The 21,588-nt window shown below is 35.8% G+C and overlaps 1 protein-coding gene across 6 annotated transcripts in view; it reads left to right on the top strand.

The window, feature by feature from the left end:
- ANKS1B (ankyrin repeat and sterile alpha motif domain containing 1B) overlaps nt 1–21,588 on the top strand; it is a gene marked incomplete at its 5' end in the record, with an annotated part of 434,494 nt that overhangs the window by 214,541 nt on the left and 198,365 nt on the right. For all 6 annotated transcript variants that reach the window (XM_082773376.1, XM_082773377.1, XM_082773375.1 and 3 more), the window contains one exon: nt 20,422–20,528. In XM_082773376.1, coding sequence (XP_082629502.1) covers nt 20,422–20,528 — 107 coding nt within the window. The remainder of the gene's footprint in view (nt 1–20,421; nt 20,529–21,588) is intronic.

Below are 21,588 nucleotides of genomic sequence, written 5' to 3'. Positions count from 1 at the left end.
TTGTTTTGTTTTGTGTTGTTTTGTTTCTCATGTAAGATCAAAAAGAATCTCTCAGCAACACTTGTCATTAGGCATTTTGTGACTTCTTCTGTATGCATTATTTTTCTTGGCATTCAAACTTGGCATTTGATTCTTCAGTTCTTTCAACTGGCAGGAGATCTACTCTTTTCATTGCTCTTCTTTTTCCAGAAGGGACTTTAAAGTCACAACTTTTCTATTCAGTGTGCAGCTGCCTGCAAACTAACATTTTTTTCCTTTCTGTCATCTCCTAATGGTCTTCAGCTTGTTTAGAGTGATAATCTGATTTTGCTCTTAATGAAGGAATCAAGCTATGTACTATGAATCAAAACAAAACTACATTTCTGTAAATGTAATCAATTTTGCTGTACATGCAAACGGTAATAAAAACATTTATTTCTGTTACAGAGCTAGTTATATCAAGCTTTGCATGTATGATTTCCAGTTTTCATTCCTTTATGCCTTTCCAGCTTCAGTCAAACCCAGTTCAGGCAGCAAGCAATAGAAACTGTTATAATATTATTATATCAAATATTTGATTTGTAATAATATCAACATATTTGATATAACACAACATTAAATGCATTATAAAATATAAAATAATGAATTAGAATTTAATAACTTATAAATTATTAATTATAAAATGCATCATATCTAAGATTCTATACTTAAAGAATGTTCTTATTTTGTGTTAACAAAGTAGTATGGTTATCTAGCAGATAATAAGGAGTATTTATTTCACACAGCAGACTGGGGTAACCACTCAAACTGAGCCTTAATACAGTGGTATGTATATATCTAATAACATATTTTACTTGACTACTGTTTTTAGCTTGTATTAATTCTACTTGCTAACTAGCACAAGACAATAAATATGCCTTTCTTACTGATAACCTAGCAAAAGAGATTTTTAGATATGTCTTTGGCCCTAATGGATGAGTTGGTTTGAAGTGTTCTGCAGTAATTCATCTCATGCTCCTCCTATATAAAATATATTTTATTGGCAAAAAGTGTCTCAGGTTCCTCATTGTTTCTGATAGCTCCTACCTCTGCCAGCATTCAGATGTTGGCACTGTCTGGATCCCAGTGCACTTTACTTAGGGTTTTATCTGCCCAAAATTTGAAGTGATAAGAACCTAAATTCCATCTTAGAACTTGTCATTTACCTTTTCTCTTCTTCCTAGCTCTGTGCTAAGCATAACACAGCCAGACGTAAAGAACTGGTCTCTGCTTAGGAAGAAAAATTAAGTAATGTATGATCAAATAATCAGAAATAACTTTATCCATTTATATATAAATATAGGTGTTAGTTTTATTTCACTATATGTGTAAAAAAAAAAAAAAAAAGCAAGTAGAAATTAAAAATAATGAATTATTTAATATTTAGACTGTATAAGTCAAAAAGACTTCTCTTAGAGCTGAAAATAGCTAAATTATTGATCATTATATTTAGGAAGCTTCACTTTTCTTGCTAGCTTTTTAAACAAACAGTAAAATTTCTGATAATACTGAAAAGCAAATGTAGCTTGATATGCAGTTCTTCATTTTAGTATTTAATGAGTCCCATGCTTTGGTGTTGTTATGAACCATTAATGAAAACAAAAAGAAATTAAATTTAAGCACAAATATTCTTAATCTAGTATGCATGAAGAGCTTTTTGTGTTGCATAGTATCACACTCAGCAAATATATTTCCTCTCAAATATATATATATATCACAAACTGATAAATCAATATCTATATTTTAAATTAAACAATGATGACATCTTGTGATGAAATCCTTGAATGGATTTACAGGAACTTTGGGCTGTATTTTCCTAATAGTGAAATCTTCATTTAAGTTTTCAGAGAAATCTCTTAAGAAGCACTTAGAGAGGCAGGGAAAGAAGAGAATCTGAACTGACTGAGTATACATGTATCATGAGAACTTCATCCACAGCATGTATCTGGAAGCAAAAAATATTAATCAGAGCTTTCAGTTTGTTGGCAGTACAGGCACTTGGCTGTTCACTGCAGATTTCTTCTGAGGGCAGGTAGCATTTCACATCTGAGTAGCTTGCAACTGAAATCAAAGCCAGGAGTGCTGACCAGGGAGCAAGTAATAACTAATCTTAACTAGAGATTTAAGACATGAAAAAAACATTTCTCCATAGCCTATAAAACCTTCCTTGCTGAGAGAAAATATAAGATGGTGTTGGTTAGTGACCTTCTACTAGAAGTGATGTGGAGACATCTACACCACTTGGAACTTAGATGATAGTTGGTGTTAGATGATAGTTGACTCCTTCACAGGAGTCCAAATTTACCAAGTTGTAAAGTATCCTATTGATCACTATCATATGATAAACATTTACCTGGATCCTAATAATACTTCCAAGAATTATTCTAAGTAAATCAAAAGTGTTTTATAGGTCTCTGTGACAATGGATGAAATGTTTGAAGATTCAAGATATAACATTGCCTATCCTCTTCATTCTTAGTCAAATTACACCTTATTCTACACCCTAAATATAACTGCATGAATTCTAATCTGAGAGAAAACAAATTAAGAAACGTGGTGAGGACAAAAACCTTCATCCTAAAAAAAAGCAAATTGGACGTTGCTCTAACCCCTGAGAAAGATAGGATTACTGAAAACAGGATTAAAGAAGTGACTAGACAAAAAGTCATGGGTCAGTTTGCCATCTATCTTAGCTGTTAGTATACTAACAGAAGAAGAATGAGGAACAGGTAAGAATTAATGGAAGAATTAATGAGGAATAGACAAGAATTAATTGAAGATTATGACAAAGCTAGCATCACAGAGAATCTGTCATATATACTACATTAAAAGTCCAGTCATGTAGAGGGTATAAATTCTTCAGGAAGATGAGGAAGGGGAAGGAGAGAGGAAACGTTGGCTTGTGTTTTAAAAATATGTTTGCTTTGACATCATTAACATAGGATTAGTTTAGAACTGTTGAATGTCTGTTGGTATGCATGAAAGTAGAGAAGAATATAGTGGTTCTTGGTACATATTAGAAACAATAGAACTTGATAGTAATTGGAGACTTCATTATCATGGCAGTTGTTGGGAAAGAAATTACACTGGCAAGCTACCAAGGAAAACATGTCTCAAGAAAGTAGATGTCAATAAATTTAGAAAGTTTATTTAAAATAAATAAATAAATGAATCCCTAGGATGCAAGTTAAAGGGAAATTTGCCTGGAAATGTTCAAGACAAGGCTGGATGGGGCTTTGGGCAACCTGGTCTAGTGGAAAGTGTCCCTGCCCATGGCGGAGATGTTGGAACCAGATGATCTTTAAGGTCCCTTGGAACCCAAACCACACAGCTGTTGGACTGAATGATCCTTGTGTGTCCCTTTCAACTTGGAATATTCTATGATTTGAAAACATTACATAAGAAAATAGATGCAAAGTTTTAGGGTGCATTTTGCTGTAGCTAATCATATGAAATCCTATGTAGGAGATATGCTGTGGGGATTTCTTTTTCTTCTTTGTTTTTTACCTACTGTTATGAACACTTCACGGTGGCTTGCCATGCTTTCTGCTCAGCTGACAATATTTGCACTCTCAGCAAATTAGTTATAGCTGATGCTGTTTTGCCAGGTTTTGCTACTAGAGACTGGCCATTCCCAGCTCCAATTCAAGCAAAATCAGGAAAGGTCAAGGAAACCGGCATTTGTACATGTGAAACCAACACATGAGCAGTTATTTTCCTTGACACCCACCTGGATTGCAGCTGCAAGAGCTGCAGCTATGGCTGTAACTGGGAAAGGTCCTCAGCCTCCACCGGGCCTCAGACCCTTTGCACAAAGCAGAACCATCTTTTTGCCTTTTAAAGCTGGTAGTAGTTTATAATCAAGGGAATTGTTGGACAATATCAGGGCTAAATGGATGCATGCAAATAGAAATACGCTTTGGCCACCTTATGTGGCTGTCATACCAGGAGACTCCAGCTGAGCCCTTACCCTCATGCCTCTAATAGCCGACTTTGTCTCTGATGGTGAGTCTGAAGACTTGGCTAATTCTTTAAAGTTTCTTGGTGGCACCTGTAAAAAAGTGGAGTTTAGCAAGTAACCTAATTAGGGCAATGGCCCAGGTTGCACATCAGACAAGATTACTGCTACTCTATGTTTCTCTGAAATTTGTGGGTTCTTCAAAAGAGCACCACTAGCACGTAAGTATAAGCTGCACCAATGTGAAGAAAAAAAGTCTCAATGACCAGCTTGGTGAAATTGTCATATTTTCTTTCACCTTAGAAATAATGAGGAAGATTTCTCTATTTATTAAGTATAGTAGAATAATGCAAGCATGAACAGACAAGTCAGAAGTGCCAAAGCACTCAGTGAGATGCAACTAGCAAGAGAAATAAAGATGTAATATAATTATATTGGTATATTAATAAGGAGAAGAAAAACAAAGAAATCTTTGGCACCATAAGAAGGGATAAGCTGCTCATAGTGCAGAGAAAGCAAAGTATGTAATAACCTTTTATCACATATTTCCTGAAAAGGTCATTGGTGAGCTTATGGCATGCACAGCTATCCTAGGGCTAGAACCTTAATGGTAGATAAAGAAAGAACAGGTTTTATAGGTTACGTATCTTAAAATTGATTTTATGAACTTCATTTTGTGTTTCATAACAGTGTGAAATAATTTTAGACCTATTTGTTGTTTCCTAAGATAATTCTTAGGGAATGGGTGAGTTACCAACACTAAATGACAATGATGTAAAGTTTGTCTTTAAAAGAGGAGAGGAAGGGAAATAAGTAACAAACATGAATTTGTCAAGAGCAAAACTATTAAAGCAGTCAAATGCCCTGTTATGGGCAGATATCATATTTTGTAGATGAGGAAAGAGCAGTAGATGCCCAGTATTCTGACTTCAGCTAAGCTTTTGACATTGTCTCATATATTTTTCTTGTAAGCGAATTAAGTAACCATGTGCTTTATGAAAATAATGTTAGGTTAAACAGATTAATCTTATCCTTAATGTCTAAATTTAGAATTCCACCATGCAGACAACATTGAATACAACTGAGCTAGTTATACAGAATGAGATAAGCAAGCATTTCTTCAGTATCGTATTCATCATCTAAATGTCTAAGCATAGAAAATGGCACTAGAAGTATCTAAAAAGGGAGCCTAGAGGACCTCCTCAGATGTAGATATCTAAAACTATCTGAAATGAATCTCCATCTCCTCCGTAGAACAATATTATAAGGGGATATATAAGGTGGGGTTTAATAAATTGAACAGCTGTGTGTTTTTCTTTTTTTTTTTTTTTTTTTTTTCTTTTTCCCAACATAATAGATACTTCCACTGATCAGTAACACACATTTCGCAAAGGATTTAGAAAAGCTAATATGTTTAAATATCAGCCATCTGCACTTCTCTGGTAAAAAAGAAGAAACACTTCAATTTCATATTTGCTTTGCCTAATTATAAACATTTTTTTCTAGAATAAAAAAGGCATGCTTAGCAGTATTTCTGTGTTAGCTAGAGCCCAGCAGCTTTTCAGAGATATGTGATTCAGTTTACTCTTACAAGTCACTTGAAAGGGAATGATCAAGGAATTTTCTACCATGGAGGTAAACTTTTTAAACATGGGTAATGGCTATCATATCATCATCACGATTAAAGTAAGAATTGTTTCAAGTCAGAGCAATTAAAATAAAGACAAGGAAAATAATTAATAAAGGTCATTCCATATTGAGTTAATCAAAAAACAATTTAAGACTGAGCTAGGCTTTTGAGAGAACCACTTCTGTCAAATGTGTTCTAGCATGTGGAGGCTGATAGACAGTTTTATAATTCTGATAATCATTAGTTCTTATTTGGATGCTGTCCACAAATGCAATACAATCCACTGTAGTCAAGTTTTCTTTGTTTAGATGAGCATGTACCTATCCTTGAGTGCCCTCGTTGTTCCAACTAGAGGAATACAGGGTGTATTTTCCTGAATTATCCTTCAGTTGTTTGATCTGCATGGCTTGGGGTGTAATATACTAGAAAGCTTTTTTCTTACAACTGAAGGAAGTAAATTTCTTCTTACAGTTAGCAAGTCTGGTTTTCACAAAGTGTATTTTCTGCCTTTCTCTTTCTTTTATTTATTTATTTATTTATTTATTTATTTGAGAACAGTGCTTTACTCTCTGTTTGGTGATAATCCTAGTGTCTCATTCAACATCTGTGTCTAGATAACAATATCAAGACTCCAGACTTTACTCACTGAGACTACCTGAGGGAGTGCCTTTCAAAGATTAATGCTGATTGTTTCTGGGTATATACAACAACTATAACATATATGAAATCATCGTCAAGGAAGATAGTACAATTGTAATGTAATTGAAATTGTACAGACCTTTGACTGCCAGAAGCAACGTGCTCAGCTTCCTCTCTTTCTTCTGTGTGTTCCGCTGCCACTACTCAGACATGAAGCCTTCATCTTCCCTAGTATGGTTCTGCCTATAATAGCTAACATTTCACTCCAAAGAAGTCCAACTTTCTTTTAAAAAATGAAGCCTTGTTAGGCTGGCCCTTTTCTGTTTGCTGCCATATGGTTGCAGTTTTGGCAAAGTGGTCTTCCTCCAAAGCTGTTAATATCCTCCCTCTTCAAGGGCAGAAAGCAGATAAAATATAAGTACTTAATTAAGCCAGAATTTTAATTAGGTATGTGTAGGCATGTTGGCATAAGGCAATTTTCACAGCGGTAAGTAATATATTTGAAAGTATGTACTTTAATTGTAATTTAGTGTCTGTTTTGCAGTAGTTCTTTCTCCTTTTAAAATCTTGATGTTGTTAAGCTAAGCACTTTGATAAAGTGAGTTTAATTCATGGATTTTAATAAAATGAGACATGCACCCTCTCACAAAGTGAGAGACCTCTTAAAGTTTGAACCCACAACTCTTAACTTTGCAATAGCCAATGATAACAACCAGACTGTAAAACAAGGATAGCAACACTTCCCTCCCAAATTCTGCCTTCTCATTGAAGTTGATATGCAGTGTAAAAAGACCAAAATATCTGTAGCATCATAAAGAGGAAAAAAAGAATAGGCAGAGGGATCCTGACTCTGTAGCTGAGAGAAAAGGGAGTTGATAAGAGCAGACAGCTCAGCAACTGGTCTCTACTCCCAGTGCTGTTTGATGCTCCATCAGTAGCAAATGCAGTTTAGATTTCTTAAACTGCAAACCTCTGAACTCTTTATCACCATTTATAGGACTGCATTGTAGGGAATAGGCCCATACCATTGGGTCCAATTCTGTAATTCCTTATATCTGTTTAAAACTCCAAAGTCAACATGGAATTTTAAGTCAGAATGGCAGACTTGTTGGGGTGAATTCAAGTAACTAAAGTCAAAATGAGATGTTATGGAAGGTGAAGGTGATGCTTGTTTTAGACAAAACTATTTTCAGTCACTCATATTCTCTTACAAATACCACTCGCTTTCACACTCAGTGCCTAAAGGTGCTGTGGTTTCTGTGTGTGTGTGTCCATCAAACTTGCATCCATGGTCAATTGTGTGTGATATAAAAAGCAAGAGTTGCTTACTATTGTATCATCAACACATCTGTTGGGTTGCTTTGATTAGCAATAACTAATAACTCTTTTGGATAGGTTTTAAGGAGTCAGCAGTTACTATGCTGTGATTGTTTTGATTCAGAATTTTTCTAACTTCAATGGTGCTCATTGTTTTTGCTTCCTTATCTTGCATATTTTAGGGCTAGAGTCCTGTCTTCCTTTTGGAATAACAAGGAGATGCATATCAATGTGCTGCAAAGTTGTTACTTTCCTCTTGTGTGGTGTGTAGAGTCTTTTGCTGGCAAATCATCCGTGCTCTTGTTTTATCAGAGTGTCTTGATAAAAACATTCCTTAGTATTTTATGATTGTCAGCTATGTCCTTTGTTACCAATGCAGACCATACTTGTAACCCTTTGTACCCCTATGTCTTCTGGTGGTTTCACACATGCATTTGTATTAATGCATCATTCATACCAATCTTCATATTTCATATAAATCGCTTCATTTCAAATGATTTCGATGGTCATTTAGGTGCATGTGATTGCCTAGATTATAACATAAAGGAGAACAGATGGCATAACACTATAATTATCTATAAGTATTTTTGACGTTTATTTACTGAGATCATGATAGTCATATTGCATTGCATGCCACTGAACTTACCCAAAGATCATATAAATTCTCCAGAAGAAATCATAAAAAATTAGATTAATGTTCTGTTGACTACTACATTGTAAAAGCCTAACAAGAGATAAAGATGCATCTGTTTTAATGATCCGTTGAGTACCAAAACAAACCTTACAGATGACTGGGCAAACTGCAGGATAATTGTAGAGCTTTTAGCTATGTTTTATAATAAACACAATGGGAGTTGGATGCAAAAAGCTGCAAGCATTTCTTTCATTTTCCATTATTCATGTATTCCTACTATATTGGCAATTTTACCCTGTAGTATTGTAAATGTAATATTCAGCTATATGCTCTTCATATACCAATTAATTAGAGTTGTTTTTGCAACAGCGTACTACAAATGAAGACAGACTAAACTGAAAGTACAATAAAAATGTATAAATCAGGTCATATTTACCCATGTAGGTGCTCTCATGACTTATCTTTTGCATTTCCACTGAGCTGTACATACTGTATCTTTTTGCACTGTATGGTTAAATATTGCCAATCTACATCTATCTAGATAGGAGATAAAAGAATCAACATAGGCAGATTGTTTGGAGACATCAGAACTTGAAAAAATGTCTTAAAACATTTTTGAGGTTATTTGCAGTAGGACTGAGGTCTTGCTGTTTCTCATTTGAAACACGACAGTCCAAGGGGAGTATTCAGAATCCGTGTGGTCTCTACAAGGGTTGTTTGGTTGGGTTTCACAAAGTGAATGTCAGAATGCTTGTTGGTGTACTTAAAAAGTGACAGGCTAATGGTGCCCTCATTCTACAATGCTCTCATAATCATTCTACTGTAATTCCAGAGGTTGAGGCATTTATTTCAAGCCGTGATAAATGATAGGAAAGTAAAATTATCAGATTACTTGAGATTTTCAGAAGTCCTGCTTAAATTTATTTTTTTACTTGCAGTTTAATTTGAACCTTGCAACTGTGTAGTCATTTACACTCATGTAGATTAATACTGAATTCAGCTGATATCACTGAATTGAACAGCATTTATTCCTTAAGATCGAGTTTAATATCAGGTTCAAAATGTATGTAAAATAGGATTTAGCACCTCAGTGCAGTTGAAAGCATCTGTTGGAAGATGAGGCTTTCACAGTCTGGCTAGGAAATACTTTAAAGGGAACAGAATATTCCTAACTTCTAAAACAGACTTTATGAAAACCATAAAATGATTATCAAGGATAAATCTCTAAAAGTTTGTTCACTATCTTTGTTCTTCTTTTGTCTGAGTTGAAATAGATACTACTCTTGTACTTGACCACCAAACATATGAGGGTTAGTGATTTCCTGACTAGTGAGACTATGATGGAATTTATCTTTCATAAAATATATAAAGATCTAAGTCTGCTAAAACTGAATTAATAACAGATTCTTGAAAGTTCAGTTGATTCACTCATCTTTCCTTCTTAATCTAGTAGTCCTTAGACTTAAATAGATATGAATCCTTGGAAGCTCACATTTCTAGTAATCACAAGAACATCACATGCTAGTTAAAAATGTTTGGCTTATTATAGAATTTACAGCACAGAATTGTTTCTAGTTTTAGTTCCACCTACAGAAAATGAATTAATTTAAACTATTAAACTAACTAAAGTGTATTCATTTGCTTTCTAACCCAGACTGTTAACCCAAGTTCGTGATCATAACACCAGAATCAATTTTCCTGTTTCCTTCTCATTTATTCAGAAATATACTGTTTGAACGCCTTAAAATCCTTCAAGAATTATTTGCTTTACTACTTTCCACCTCTGCTTCTAAGCCATGATGTAAGAAACTTCCCAGAACTTTGTTTTTCTAGTTTTTATCCACTGCTGCCTTTAGCTCTTTATTTTTATTTTTTTTTTTTGCATTACTACAAATCTTAGATGTCTGAGGTTAAATTATAGATTGCTAATATGAATTAGTATTAAATGCTAAGAATAGCATTTATTGTAAAATTGTGAATTGTTCTGATACCTACTTCTAAAGTTATATTTATTATTCATGAACATGCATAAGTTTGGATAAATATATCTTATGAATTCTGCAGTTTGGTTGTTTTTTCTATTTACAGGCTGTGATGGACCACCTCAGTTACTTAGTGCTATTCCTGTTTTCTGGTAGACTATCTGAAATCTTTTAGAGAACATAATTACGAAGAATAAATCTTCTTGGTACAGCGTTCATATAGAGACCAGCCATTCCTCTCAAATTTATATGAGCAAAAATCCATGTTCATGAAAGTTTTCAAACAGTGAATAGCAGGGAATGTAGCTGAACAGCTCTAGACCTGAATTTAAGAATGACTGTAGGTGTTATTTTTGATTATTAAAACAGATCTAGTTTTGATCTTGTTTTAGTATATTAATTATTGTTAACGTGTTATGAAATGTTAGTGAAACCAATCTGACTACTACATTTTCAGGTAACCTACAACCTGCAGGACCACTTGAGCTTTTGCTGAGATCCATTAGCCTTGAGTAAGAAAAAATGGAAGAAATGATGCCTGGAGTACAGCTAATTAAACTTGTGCAGGAATTTGCATTTCTATCATTCCAATTTCTAAAACAAAACATTACGCTTGAGCAAGTACAATGCCATGAGGGGTGGTCACAGTGTCTGTAGGCATCAGTGTAGATTCCTGAAGCAGGATCCTAGGCTCCATCTGTGGGTAGGGGAGGCCAATTCAGAGTTCCTACTCCAGAGTGAGAGTCGAGAAGTCAGGCGTGAAGGAGCTTGCAGACAGGAAGAGCAGGGTTTATGTAACCTCATCCATATGCAAACAGTCCAGTGAATTGCCAGAACTGCGGCAGCATGCCCACCCACTGAAGTAATGTCTTTATGTTCATTGAAAGATACTGCAGTTTTCCTTTGGTGTTGCAGAGCCTGTATTAGCAGGGAGAAACATTACAGAAAGTGGTCAGATTTCGAGGTTTTTGTACAATGAGGCAAGATCCTGTTGAGATCCTGACTTTTTGTGAAGGAGCAGAGAGGACCAGCTGTTCCCTAGTGGTGGCAAGCTGTGCAGTCCCACCAAGTGCAGTCCCACAGAGCTATGTGATGGCAACAGGTTCCATTGACAGGTGCAGATAAGGGGAGTGATGAGCCATGTCCAGGGAGCCAGCCTGGAGCAAAAGGGGACAGGTTCAGGGACAGGGATGCTGACAAGGTTTTGAAACATGAGTTTCAAAAACTATATAGTGTATGTCTGAGGGTTCCACCCAGGACACGAACTACCCACAATGCAGGTCCGGTGTCCATCCAGTAGGTAGGGCCAGAGACAGCATTGCAAGGGAAGGGACTGATGGGCTCAGACTGAGCCAAAATAGGATCCCGCACCATGGACCGGGACAGCCATTGGTGCCCTAAGGGCCCTGACACTTCTGCTTTTTATTCATTTTTATAACTTTTTCCTATCATATCAGTGAAATGTGTTCAGTTTTATCTCATTTATATATTATTATTTTCTGAGATTTTAAATATTCTGAGAAGGAAATGGCTGAGGGATAGTTCAGTGTTATTTATAATAAAGAGCTCCAAGTTACCTTAGCTCCCGATTAAGCATATTTTTCCAGTATAGATTTAGACTCATCTTTACACTTAGTTGCTGGTTGCATTGAAAATAAAATGTTCTCCTGCATATAATCTTTATAAATGTTGAATCACAGAATCAGAATATCGAGTTGGAAGAGACCTACATGGATCATTGAGTCCAACACCTGGCTCTACACAAGACTACCTAAAAATTTAACTGAGAGCACTGTCCGAATACTACTTAAACTTCACCAGGTGTAGTGCTGTGACCACTTCCCTGGAGAGCCTGCTCCAGTTAAGTCAGGACTAACCTAATACCTAAATCCCACCTAGTCTCAACTCTAGACAAATCTCAAGGGATAAGCTATCAGAATAAGTAATTTAATTTTAGAATGAATTACTTTCCCCTATTTTAAAAAGTCTTGAAAGGGGAAGTAGAATAAAAAGTAAGTAAAACAAAAAAGACGGATGTGAAGCAAAACAAGAGATTGTTGTAGCTGCAAAAAGGATGAAAAGTGAGCAAATGATCATAATGTATGAGGAGAATAAGTAAAAGTGAAGGTAAATAGGGACTGTTGAAAAGGAATTATGAAATGAAGCTAGAAAGAACAGGAAAGAGAGAGGGAGTTTACCTATCTTAGTTATTGAAAAGAGATCATAGTAAAATCAGGTGTGTTTGGGGCAGGGGAGCCTCTGAGCCCAACTAGGCAAAAGAAAACCAACTACAAAGTGCTTCAGGTTGAATCTGATTTGTAAAATGACCCCAGGAGAAATCTTTAAGCCTCCATCTTGTATACTTTCAAGTTTCATCATTTCAAGGATCTGACAGTTTCCTACAGTGTCAGTACAGGCCTCTGTGTTTCCAGTGCTCTCCACAGGATCTTGCAGCACTTCTCAAATTTATGAAATGACGGCTGCCATTTATTTCATAGCTATATTTAACTTCTTGTGATATCCCTGGTTGCTGGACATTATTTCCTTATTATTATTATTATTATTATTATTATTATTATTATTATTATTATTATTTTATTTATTAACATTTTTTTCAAATATTTCTATGTTCTGCTTCTTTTCTAGTCCAATATTGCTTAGGACAGAGCTGTACAAAAGTTTTCTCAAATTTGAAATTACATGAATTTATTTTTTATGGTGCTAGGAATTATAGCCTAAAGGGTTGGGCCTGCATAGCATTTTTAGAAACACTATACACTCACATATATATATATATATATATGCGTGTAGTATACTGGTTTTTAACAGTAGTCTAAAGTCTTTACTGAATTAAATACAACATTTTGATTGGTCATGGTGTCATGTAAATCTTCAAGCTATTTTTTCATTCTAGATGAAAGCAGTGAAAATGATTACTCATAGGTGGTAAGTATAGTGTTACTATTATCCTGTAAAAGTTCCTGAGACAAATGCAGAAATTGTTCGAAGAAACTAACTCCTTTTTTTTTTTTTCAGAAAATGTTATTAGCTTGTATTGAAGCCAGAATTAGGAAGTATACTTTTACCCTTTGGTTGTGAACAGGATTCCTGAAAAAATGACAGGCAAGCAACTGAAATGTCTTTGTCCTACCAGAGGAAATCGTATTAGAGTAATATCATAGTGTAGCAGGGAGGCACTGAGATTTGGTGTCATATTACTTGCTTTCCACTCCCTCCATCAGTAGCAATTCCTTGTATGCTCATGAAAAAAATAGCTGGATTTTAATTGCATCCTAACTAGCTTTCCTGAGTGCACTGCAAGATCACAACAACCTATTACCTTTGAGTGGCATCCAGAAGGCACAGAGTCACATTCCATCCATTTCCCATTGAACAGTCACAGAGGGAGGGTGGGTAAATCTAGCTTTCCCTGCAACCCTCAGTCTCTTGGTATATCTTGTCAACCACTAAACTGTCTAGTGTGTGTTTTTTTTAAATTAGATGAAGTTATGGCAGAAAAATCCATAAAATACCATTAAACATAAAGACATGATTGCTCTTTCAGGAAAACATTGAGCTGCATACTGCTGGAAAGTGGGAGAATGATAGTAAAGGATCACTGTATGCCTTTTTTGTTCTTATGCTCTTCTGCAAGCATATAATACTAGCCACTATGAATGAAGCTAGTGAATGGCTGAAGCTAGAGGAAGCTGTGGTGTGATCCAGTGCATTTGATCATGTGCTCTCTCAGTGAAATATCCATCTGTTCTTAACTAATTTTTGCAGTTTAGCAGGTTGCATTTTGTATTGTTGTTTAGTCAGCCAAGGATATAAATATGACTGATGTCATTACAATGCTAGTACAGTAATGTATAATATAGTTTGGTTCTCCTATTGTCTTTAGAAAAGAAAAATTCATTTAAATTATGAAATCAGAATCTAGAATCTATATCTAAGTATATCTCAAGCAACCTTGCTGTGTGGTGATATACATGTGTGTTACTGTATACCCCGTATATATTGTTCAGCATCACAAAGCTGTATCAGGGGAAGTTCAGTCTGGATATAAGGAAAATTTTCTTTACCGTGCAGGTGGTCAAACACTGGAACAGACTTCCTAGAGTAGTGGATGATGCCTCATGCTTGTCAGCATTAAAGAGGCATTTGGATAATGCCCTCAATAAGATGCTTCAGCTTTTGGTTAGCCCTGAAGTGGGCAGGCAGTTGGACTTGATGACCTTTGTAGGTCCCATCCAAGTAAACTATTATATTGTGTTGTGTTATGTTGTGTCCTGTCCTGTCCTGTTCTATTCTGTAGTAATGACAAGGTCTTGAACAGAATCAGGTTCCCTCAGTCTGTGGCTGTCCTCTTGAGAACAAATCTAATTTTTGTGTATTATTTGTCCCTCATTCACTGAAGGATTCTGAAGACTAAACTGAAGTTGCCAAACCAGTCAATTGAACACAAAAATATGTTAACTTTGGAGTGTCTGTAATAAATACATGTCACACAATGGAATACTTTGACTGAGCTGTTACTGGGTAAATAATACATCAAAAGTCAGAAACACAAACTCAGAGAAAGGCCAGTTGAGTTCAGAAAGTATAATTCAATGTTGACAGTGCTTTAATAGTTATTATAGAAACAATTGTACTTACATAATGTGGGACTATAATAAATGTTGGTATGAAAATTAGAAAATAACTTTGAGGATGATTTTCCTAGTCAGTGAGGGTTGTTCCACTAGCTTGCATTAGCTGTGGTCCAGAATTATTTTTGTGTGTTCTGAGCCATACATAAGCAATGGAATGTAACCTTTAGAATATAGATACTAGATAGTGTTATTTAAATTCAAGCTGTTTCTATTCATTTTGTTTTGTTTCTGTATGTACCATGAAAAATGTCTCTAAGAGAAGTTTCAGGAAAATATTCAGCATCACCAAACATGGTATCATCATCCAAAGAGCTGGGCTGCTCACAGAAGTTACAGTTTTTATGTAAGTTACCCAGGTTTTTCTGTTTTCTGAGGAAGTTAATTTAAAATCTAAGCACTTGAGTTGCTAATAATATAAATAACTGAAATGTGCAAGGCAAAGCAGAACCTTGCAGACACCTCTGGAACCCATATATTTCTGTAATACATTTATTTAACTAAATTGGTCTGCTGGATGTTAGGCACAGTTTTCCTTATACAATGTCTTTTTCCTAGTTATACTTATAATCTCTCCAAGAATATACATTGTTTGATTCGTTTATTCACTAGAATACCCAGTCACACTAACTCTTCATTAGCACTGTTGAGATACTGTTGAGACCTTTTTTCTCCAGCTGAAATCATAAATACAAAAGTAAAATGAATGTGGCCAGCAGGACCAGGGGGGTGACTATCCCCCTGTACTCTGCTCTGGTGAGGCCGCACCTTGAGTGCTGTGTTCAGCTTTGGGCCCCTCAGTACAAGAAGGACGTTGAGGCCCTGGAACATGTCCGGAGAAGGGCTACGAAGCCGGTGAAGGGCCTGGAACACAAGTCCTATGAGGAGTGACTGAGGGAACTGGGGTTGTTTAGTCTGGAAAAGAGGAGGCTCAGGGGAGACCTTATTGCCCTCTACAACTACCTGAAAGGAAGGCATGGGGAGCTGAGAGTCAGCTGCTTCTCACACATAACTAGTAATAGGACTAGAGGGAGTGGCCTCAAGTTGCACCAGGGGAGGTTTAGGTCGGAAATAGGAGACATTTCTTCTCAGAAAGAGCACTCAGGCATTGGAACAGATTGCCCAGGGAAGTGGTGGTGTCACCATGCCTGTAGTGTTTAAGGAAAGGTTGGACATGGCGCTTAGGAATATGGTTTAGTTGGTGACATTGGTAGTAAGAGGGTGGTTGGACCAGATGATCTTGAAGGTCTTTTCCAACCTTAATGATTCTATGATTCTATTCTGTGATTCTATCCCATTTAGTGTTAAGGCAGAAAGCCTTAATTCAGAAAAAAAAAAAAAAAAAAAAAAAAAGTTTACAATACTTAGCATAGATTTCTTCTACAGAACTGTTAAACTGGTTGTCAACTGAAATACTATTTCTTTCATATCGTGATAACATTAAACAGTCTCCATTCAGAAATTTCTTGGTTAGTAACTCCTAAAATTTTCCCGGTTTTGATTCTCTAACACTGGAAGCATTTAGCCATTTTCAACAGGTATTGACCTACCTAACATGAATAGATTATTGTAATCTATTTTCTTAACTGGGGCAGCACCTCTTCCACAAGTAAATTATGATAATCATTGTATTTATTTATTTTTCTCAATCAAAAAAAAAAAAAAAAAAAAAAAAGAAAAGAAAAATGTATGTTGTTAAAGTAGAAACAATAGAATAGAGGGGGTCATAAATTCCTTAGAATTTAGAAAATCTGCCTTCCAGCATATGAAATCATGTGCACTCTGATATCACAGATTCAGTCAATTCCAACACCACAATACAGATATTCTGAGTCTCGCTGGGAACAAGACATCTTGTAGAAATTATCGTATAGCATACCAGATGGCATCTTTCTTGCAGACATCACTTGAATTTGCTTCTTCTATTGCTGTGGAGAAAGAACCAAGTATTTCTATTCCTGTAAGAGATTTATGCGTCAGTTTTCCCATGCAGGAATAGGTACATTGTTTTTGGTTGTGGTGCCACAGAATTATCAGAGGATTTTTGTTCTTTGAAATCATAGGAAAGCACAATGATATGTGAATTATGTTGCAGGGGAGACCATGTCTTGTGGTTTGCACCAAGTTTTTCAATATTGGTACCATCTTTAGGCATAGGCAAAGTATGCAATGCTTGCTGCAGCTCACACCCATGGGGCTGGCACTGATTCATAGATTTCAGCAAAATGAAGAGATAGGCTTTTGGTCCCAAAGCAACAACAGCTGCTCCAGGTTCCACCTGTACTAGCTCAGAAAAAGTGTCCAAGCAGACCCCCTAAAAAGTCTCTTTGACTGGTAAAGGACAAGGAGATCAAGTGAGCTGCAAGTTCCTGCAATGGCAGACATAATCCTAATTCCTGTCATTGCTCTTTGCCTGCCTTTGCCTTACTACTACCTTTGGTGGAAGAAGGAGAGAAAAAAAAGTGTTAGAGATAACAGGATACTCTCTGCAATGAGATGATAGCCAGGGATAAGGACAACACTGCAAGCTAGCCATGTTTCTCCTTATATACTCTCCCCTTGCTGAGCAACCTTATGTTGTGTTCTCAATGGACTCAGCTGGAGTTATTACTGGCAGGGGGCAGAACTGGAGGAGAGTGCACAGTGGGACCAACAGTGCTATAAGCATGCAGTGTTGGGGCCATGGAGATAGACACAATACCAACAGCTACATGAAGAAATGTGTCTTAGGAGCCACCCAGAACTGGAATTTTGTCTACATTTTTGCTAGGCATTGAGCCAAGCACATCTCATATAGTCACTGGCAGCATAACTTCCATGCTGTTTATAGTAAGGTCAGGAAGAAGCAGTTTGGCAGTGTAACTCGTGTATTGATTATTGGCTGTGCCTTATTCTGGGCAGGACATTTTTGTTGGTGGAGGACACTAGTTGCAGAGACATTTGTGTCTGTAAATGTACAAGAAATAAAGGACTCAATCAAACATAATTCTTTTAAATGGTGGGATTATGCTTTACTAGGTCTCCTTCCAAAATCATTTTTTTCTGCTTAGAGGGAGAGGGGACAACAAAGTCAGGAATCCTTTACGAAGGACTTCATGATTTCTCAGTCAACTAAGAAAAAATGAGTAGGGTCTTAGTTCTCATTGTGTTTGAAAACTTCTCATTCTGTTCTCTGAAGAGCTTACAGACCCTTTCAAATTTACTTATCTGCTATATCAGCATATTCTATCCTTACAGCCTTGCACCTGACTGGACACAACCAGTGTGGATTATGTACAAAGATACTGATTCAAGTAGAAAAAACTTCACAAAATAGGGAAGATTTACAGACAAGTGTGAAGAAATGTATTTGTATCTCCATGAGACCTAGATTCCTGTCATTTTGGAACATTTACTTTCTCTGAGGAAAAAAAAAATGGATTACCTGTTAATCTGTTTGAGGTGCATTTAGATGCACACTGTACTCATCGAAAATATATGCTCTATATTGGAGATATTCACATGCTGTTTTTATTAAATTCCTGAGAAAACTCATAAAGGTTTGTTCAGCAGTTGCAGGTTGACCATCTCCTGGTTAGCCTTCTGTACAATTTTTTTTTTTTTTTTTTTTGTGAGGCCCAATGAACATTTGTTCTTCATGTATTAACATATTAAATCTGTAGATCTGAAGTCATGGGAACTCCCACAACAGACCTGGGCTAGGTAACTTTCCAACCTCATAAAAGATCTTCTATGGCTCAGCTAAAGTTACTGTAAAAAATCATTATGGACTTCAGTTTGCATAAGTTGTTCCACCAATCCAAGCAGCAATATCAGACAGTAAAAGGTCATCCAATTTTAGTCCAAGGACTAGTCAGGTTGCTGTTGAAACTCTTACAGTATTGTTAATTTTAAGTATCTACCTCAGTGTAGAGTCCATTCTGCTACTGCTCGGGAAGCCTCTGCATATCACTTGCAAAAAATTTGTATTATAACGTGTTGGTTGGAGTGTAGGTCTGGATTTTTATGAAACATTTTCCTGCTTAATGTGATAAATTCCAAATGATGCCCTCGACAGATATCTGATTCCTCTGTCTGAGCTGGTCAATGCTTGAGGTTCACAGTGGGTAAGAAAAACAATGAAAAGTATTAATGTTCTATAAACAATGTTTCATTGGAATTCTTAGAATTGTATCCTGAATATATTCATTTTCTGCCTCTAAACTTTGAGCCTGTTATGAAAATAAAAAGTTTAGTAAACTTTTCCTCTCAGAAGAAAGGTGTAAAATGTTTCTGTTTGAGAAACCATCTCAAAAATGGAACACTGATGTAAAATCCATCTTGAAATATTCAGTTTCTTGTGCAGAAAATGAATTTTGCTTTTGTTTTAAATTCACTATTTCTTATTTAATTTTTTCCAACTATAGTTGCTAAAGTGTACAGACTCATTATAAATTATGTATATATTCTATGTCTGCCTGCTATCATTCATATTTCTGTAAGAAAAAGATATAAACTTAAAAATTTATTTAGTAAAAATATTATTTAATTATTCATTTGAAATGGTGACCTTTTCAAGTTGAATTATTACATGTCGGCATGAAGGTTTTCTTGTGTCTTATAGTATTTTACGGTTGAAGAAATCATGCAGCTAATTTAATTACTTGGCCTAAAATTGTTGTGCAGTTTATGTCTTTTGCTGTACCACAAGAGAAAAACTGTGAAATGTATTCATTATTGATTTTTTAAAGGGTTTTGCTCTTATATAAGCAGAAATGCAGACCACAACCTATGTTGCTTTAAAAGGGGAAAAGGGAATAACTGTGCCATAGGCTATGGTTTATGTATTGCCTTTCCTAATGCCTTGTGAAACGTAAAAATCTACAACAAACAGATATGTAAAGCGTAACCGGTATGAAGATTCTATTCAGATTTAAGTGCTCTAGGTTGCTTTTGAATCTTGCTATTTTCTGCATTTGTTTTGACTGCTCTCATCATTCAAGATTGACGCTTGGATGGGTGTGTAGGAGGAAGCAGCAGCAGCAGGCTTACAGCTTGCAGACAAAAAAAAAATCTGCCTTATCTGATGGCTATTATTGAAAATGCGAGGTGTAGCCTAGGCTGGGTAATGAAGGGGAGCGAGCGAGGGGGAGCAAGAAGCATGGAGCTGCATACTGATGAGTGTAGGAGTACTTGATAAAAAGAATTCTTGCTGCTGGCAGTGCATTGCTCATTGTGGAGTATTCCAACAATCACATATAACGGAGAGCAGCTTAGCTGACAGCTTGATATGCTTTTTTTTTTTTTTTTTTTTCTTTTTTCTTTTTTTTTTTTTTTTTCCTGTATGACGTACTGGTCTGTAGTAAAGATTAATAACTAAGAAATGTAGAGCTAGGATCAGATCTTGCAGTATATGCTGCCCTGTAAACTATGTTTTACTTCTGACTTTTCTGCTTGCTGAAAACATTAATCTGTCAAGCTGGCGGGCTCCTTTGATACCAACTTTCCCAGGAACACAATGTGGCAATGCCACCTCTCAGCCCAGGACTACCGCTATTATCCAGTGGATGGTTATTCGTTGCTTAAACGCCTCCCTCTTCACCCTCCTACAGGACCCCGATGCCCTGTCCAGACAGTGGGACAATGGTTGGAAAATATTGGGCTACCTCAGTATGAAAACCACTTGCTGGCTAATGGATTTGACAATGTGCAATTTATGGTAAGAAATCTTCTGTGCATAGCTGTGTATATACACTGTAGCTGCCTTTTTTTGTCTGTGTCTTATGTGATCATAAAAACCTGAGATATTCTGCATTGCACTAAGAAGATCTGTGTAGTGTTTCACTTTTCTGTGTCTAGCTAAATTAATATATAGACTATCCTAGCATAAACTTCCAAATTATACACTTTACAAAATATTCTAGACAGAAATATGGTAAAAGAAAAGCTGCATATTAAGGTTCTTTCTCTCCCTCATCAATCCTCAGATTAAAAAAGAAAAATGCACTGTTCTTTTAATCCACTGCAGGAGGCAATTTCACAATATTTAAAGCTGTAAGCACCCCTGTCTGTAATACCTCACATATTATTACTTTTATTTAAACACTAACATCATCATCACAATAATTAAAAAGCATGCAATGCCATTCTTGCATTGAGAGGTATTTTAATAGCAGATAATTACTTAATAATATGCGCTCTCTTTGCAAGTGATTCTGGATGTCTCAGTTAAATGTTTTTGCATCGTAGACAATCAGGATGTGGGATTCACTTGTTGAAACTTATGCCCTGTGTGGAAAAGTAATACATTCCTCTTAACAGTTCAGTTTTTCTGTTTTAACTCTCAGTGTTTACCAGGAACAAATGAATTAAATAAATTTTGCATACTTCAGAATTTACAGTATTAACATGAGGTGTTAAGTAACTAGATCTGTCTGACAAACTTTCCATTGAAATGAATATTCACAGTAAAGAAAGAAGCTTACTTATAAGATTATTATATAATCACATTCTACCTGCTTTGGTATTCCCATTACTTCTATCTCCTGCAAAAATCCTGAACACATTTCTTTTAAGTATCAGATCTTAAAATATTATTAATTACTCCTTATTTACAATATTTTTAGTAACTGTGTATGTCATGGAACAGTTCTAACTTTTCACAGCTTACACCTGGCATATCTGGCATATAAGAAACAGAAGTGAAACAATATGAATATTATGACTGTTGAATCATCTTATGAGTTGCAGTTTTCCTATTTAATTTATTTTGTCAAATC

The sequence above is a fragment of the Aythya marila genome (genome assembly GCF_965140915.1).
Source record: "Aythya marila genome assembly, chromosome: 1".
NCBI classification, from domain to species: Eukaryota; Metazoa; Chordata; class Aves; order Anseriformes; family Anatidae; genus Aythya; species Aythya marila.
This window is presented reverse-complemented; position numbering and strand designations above follow the sequence as displayed.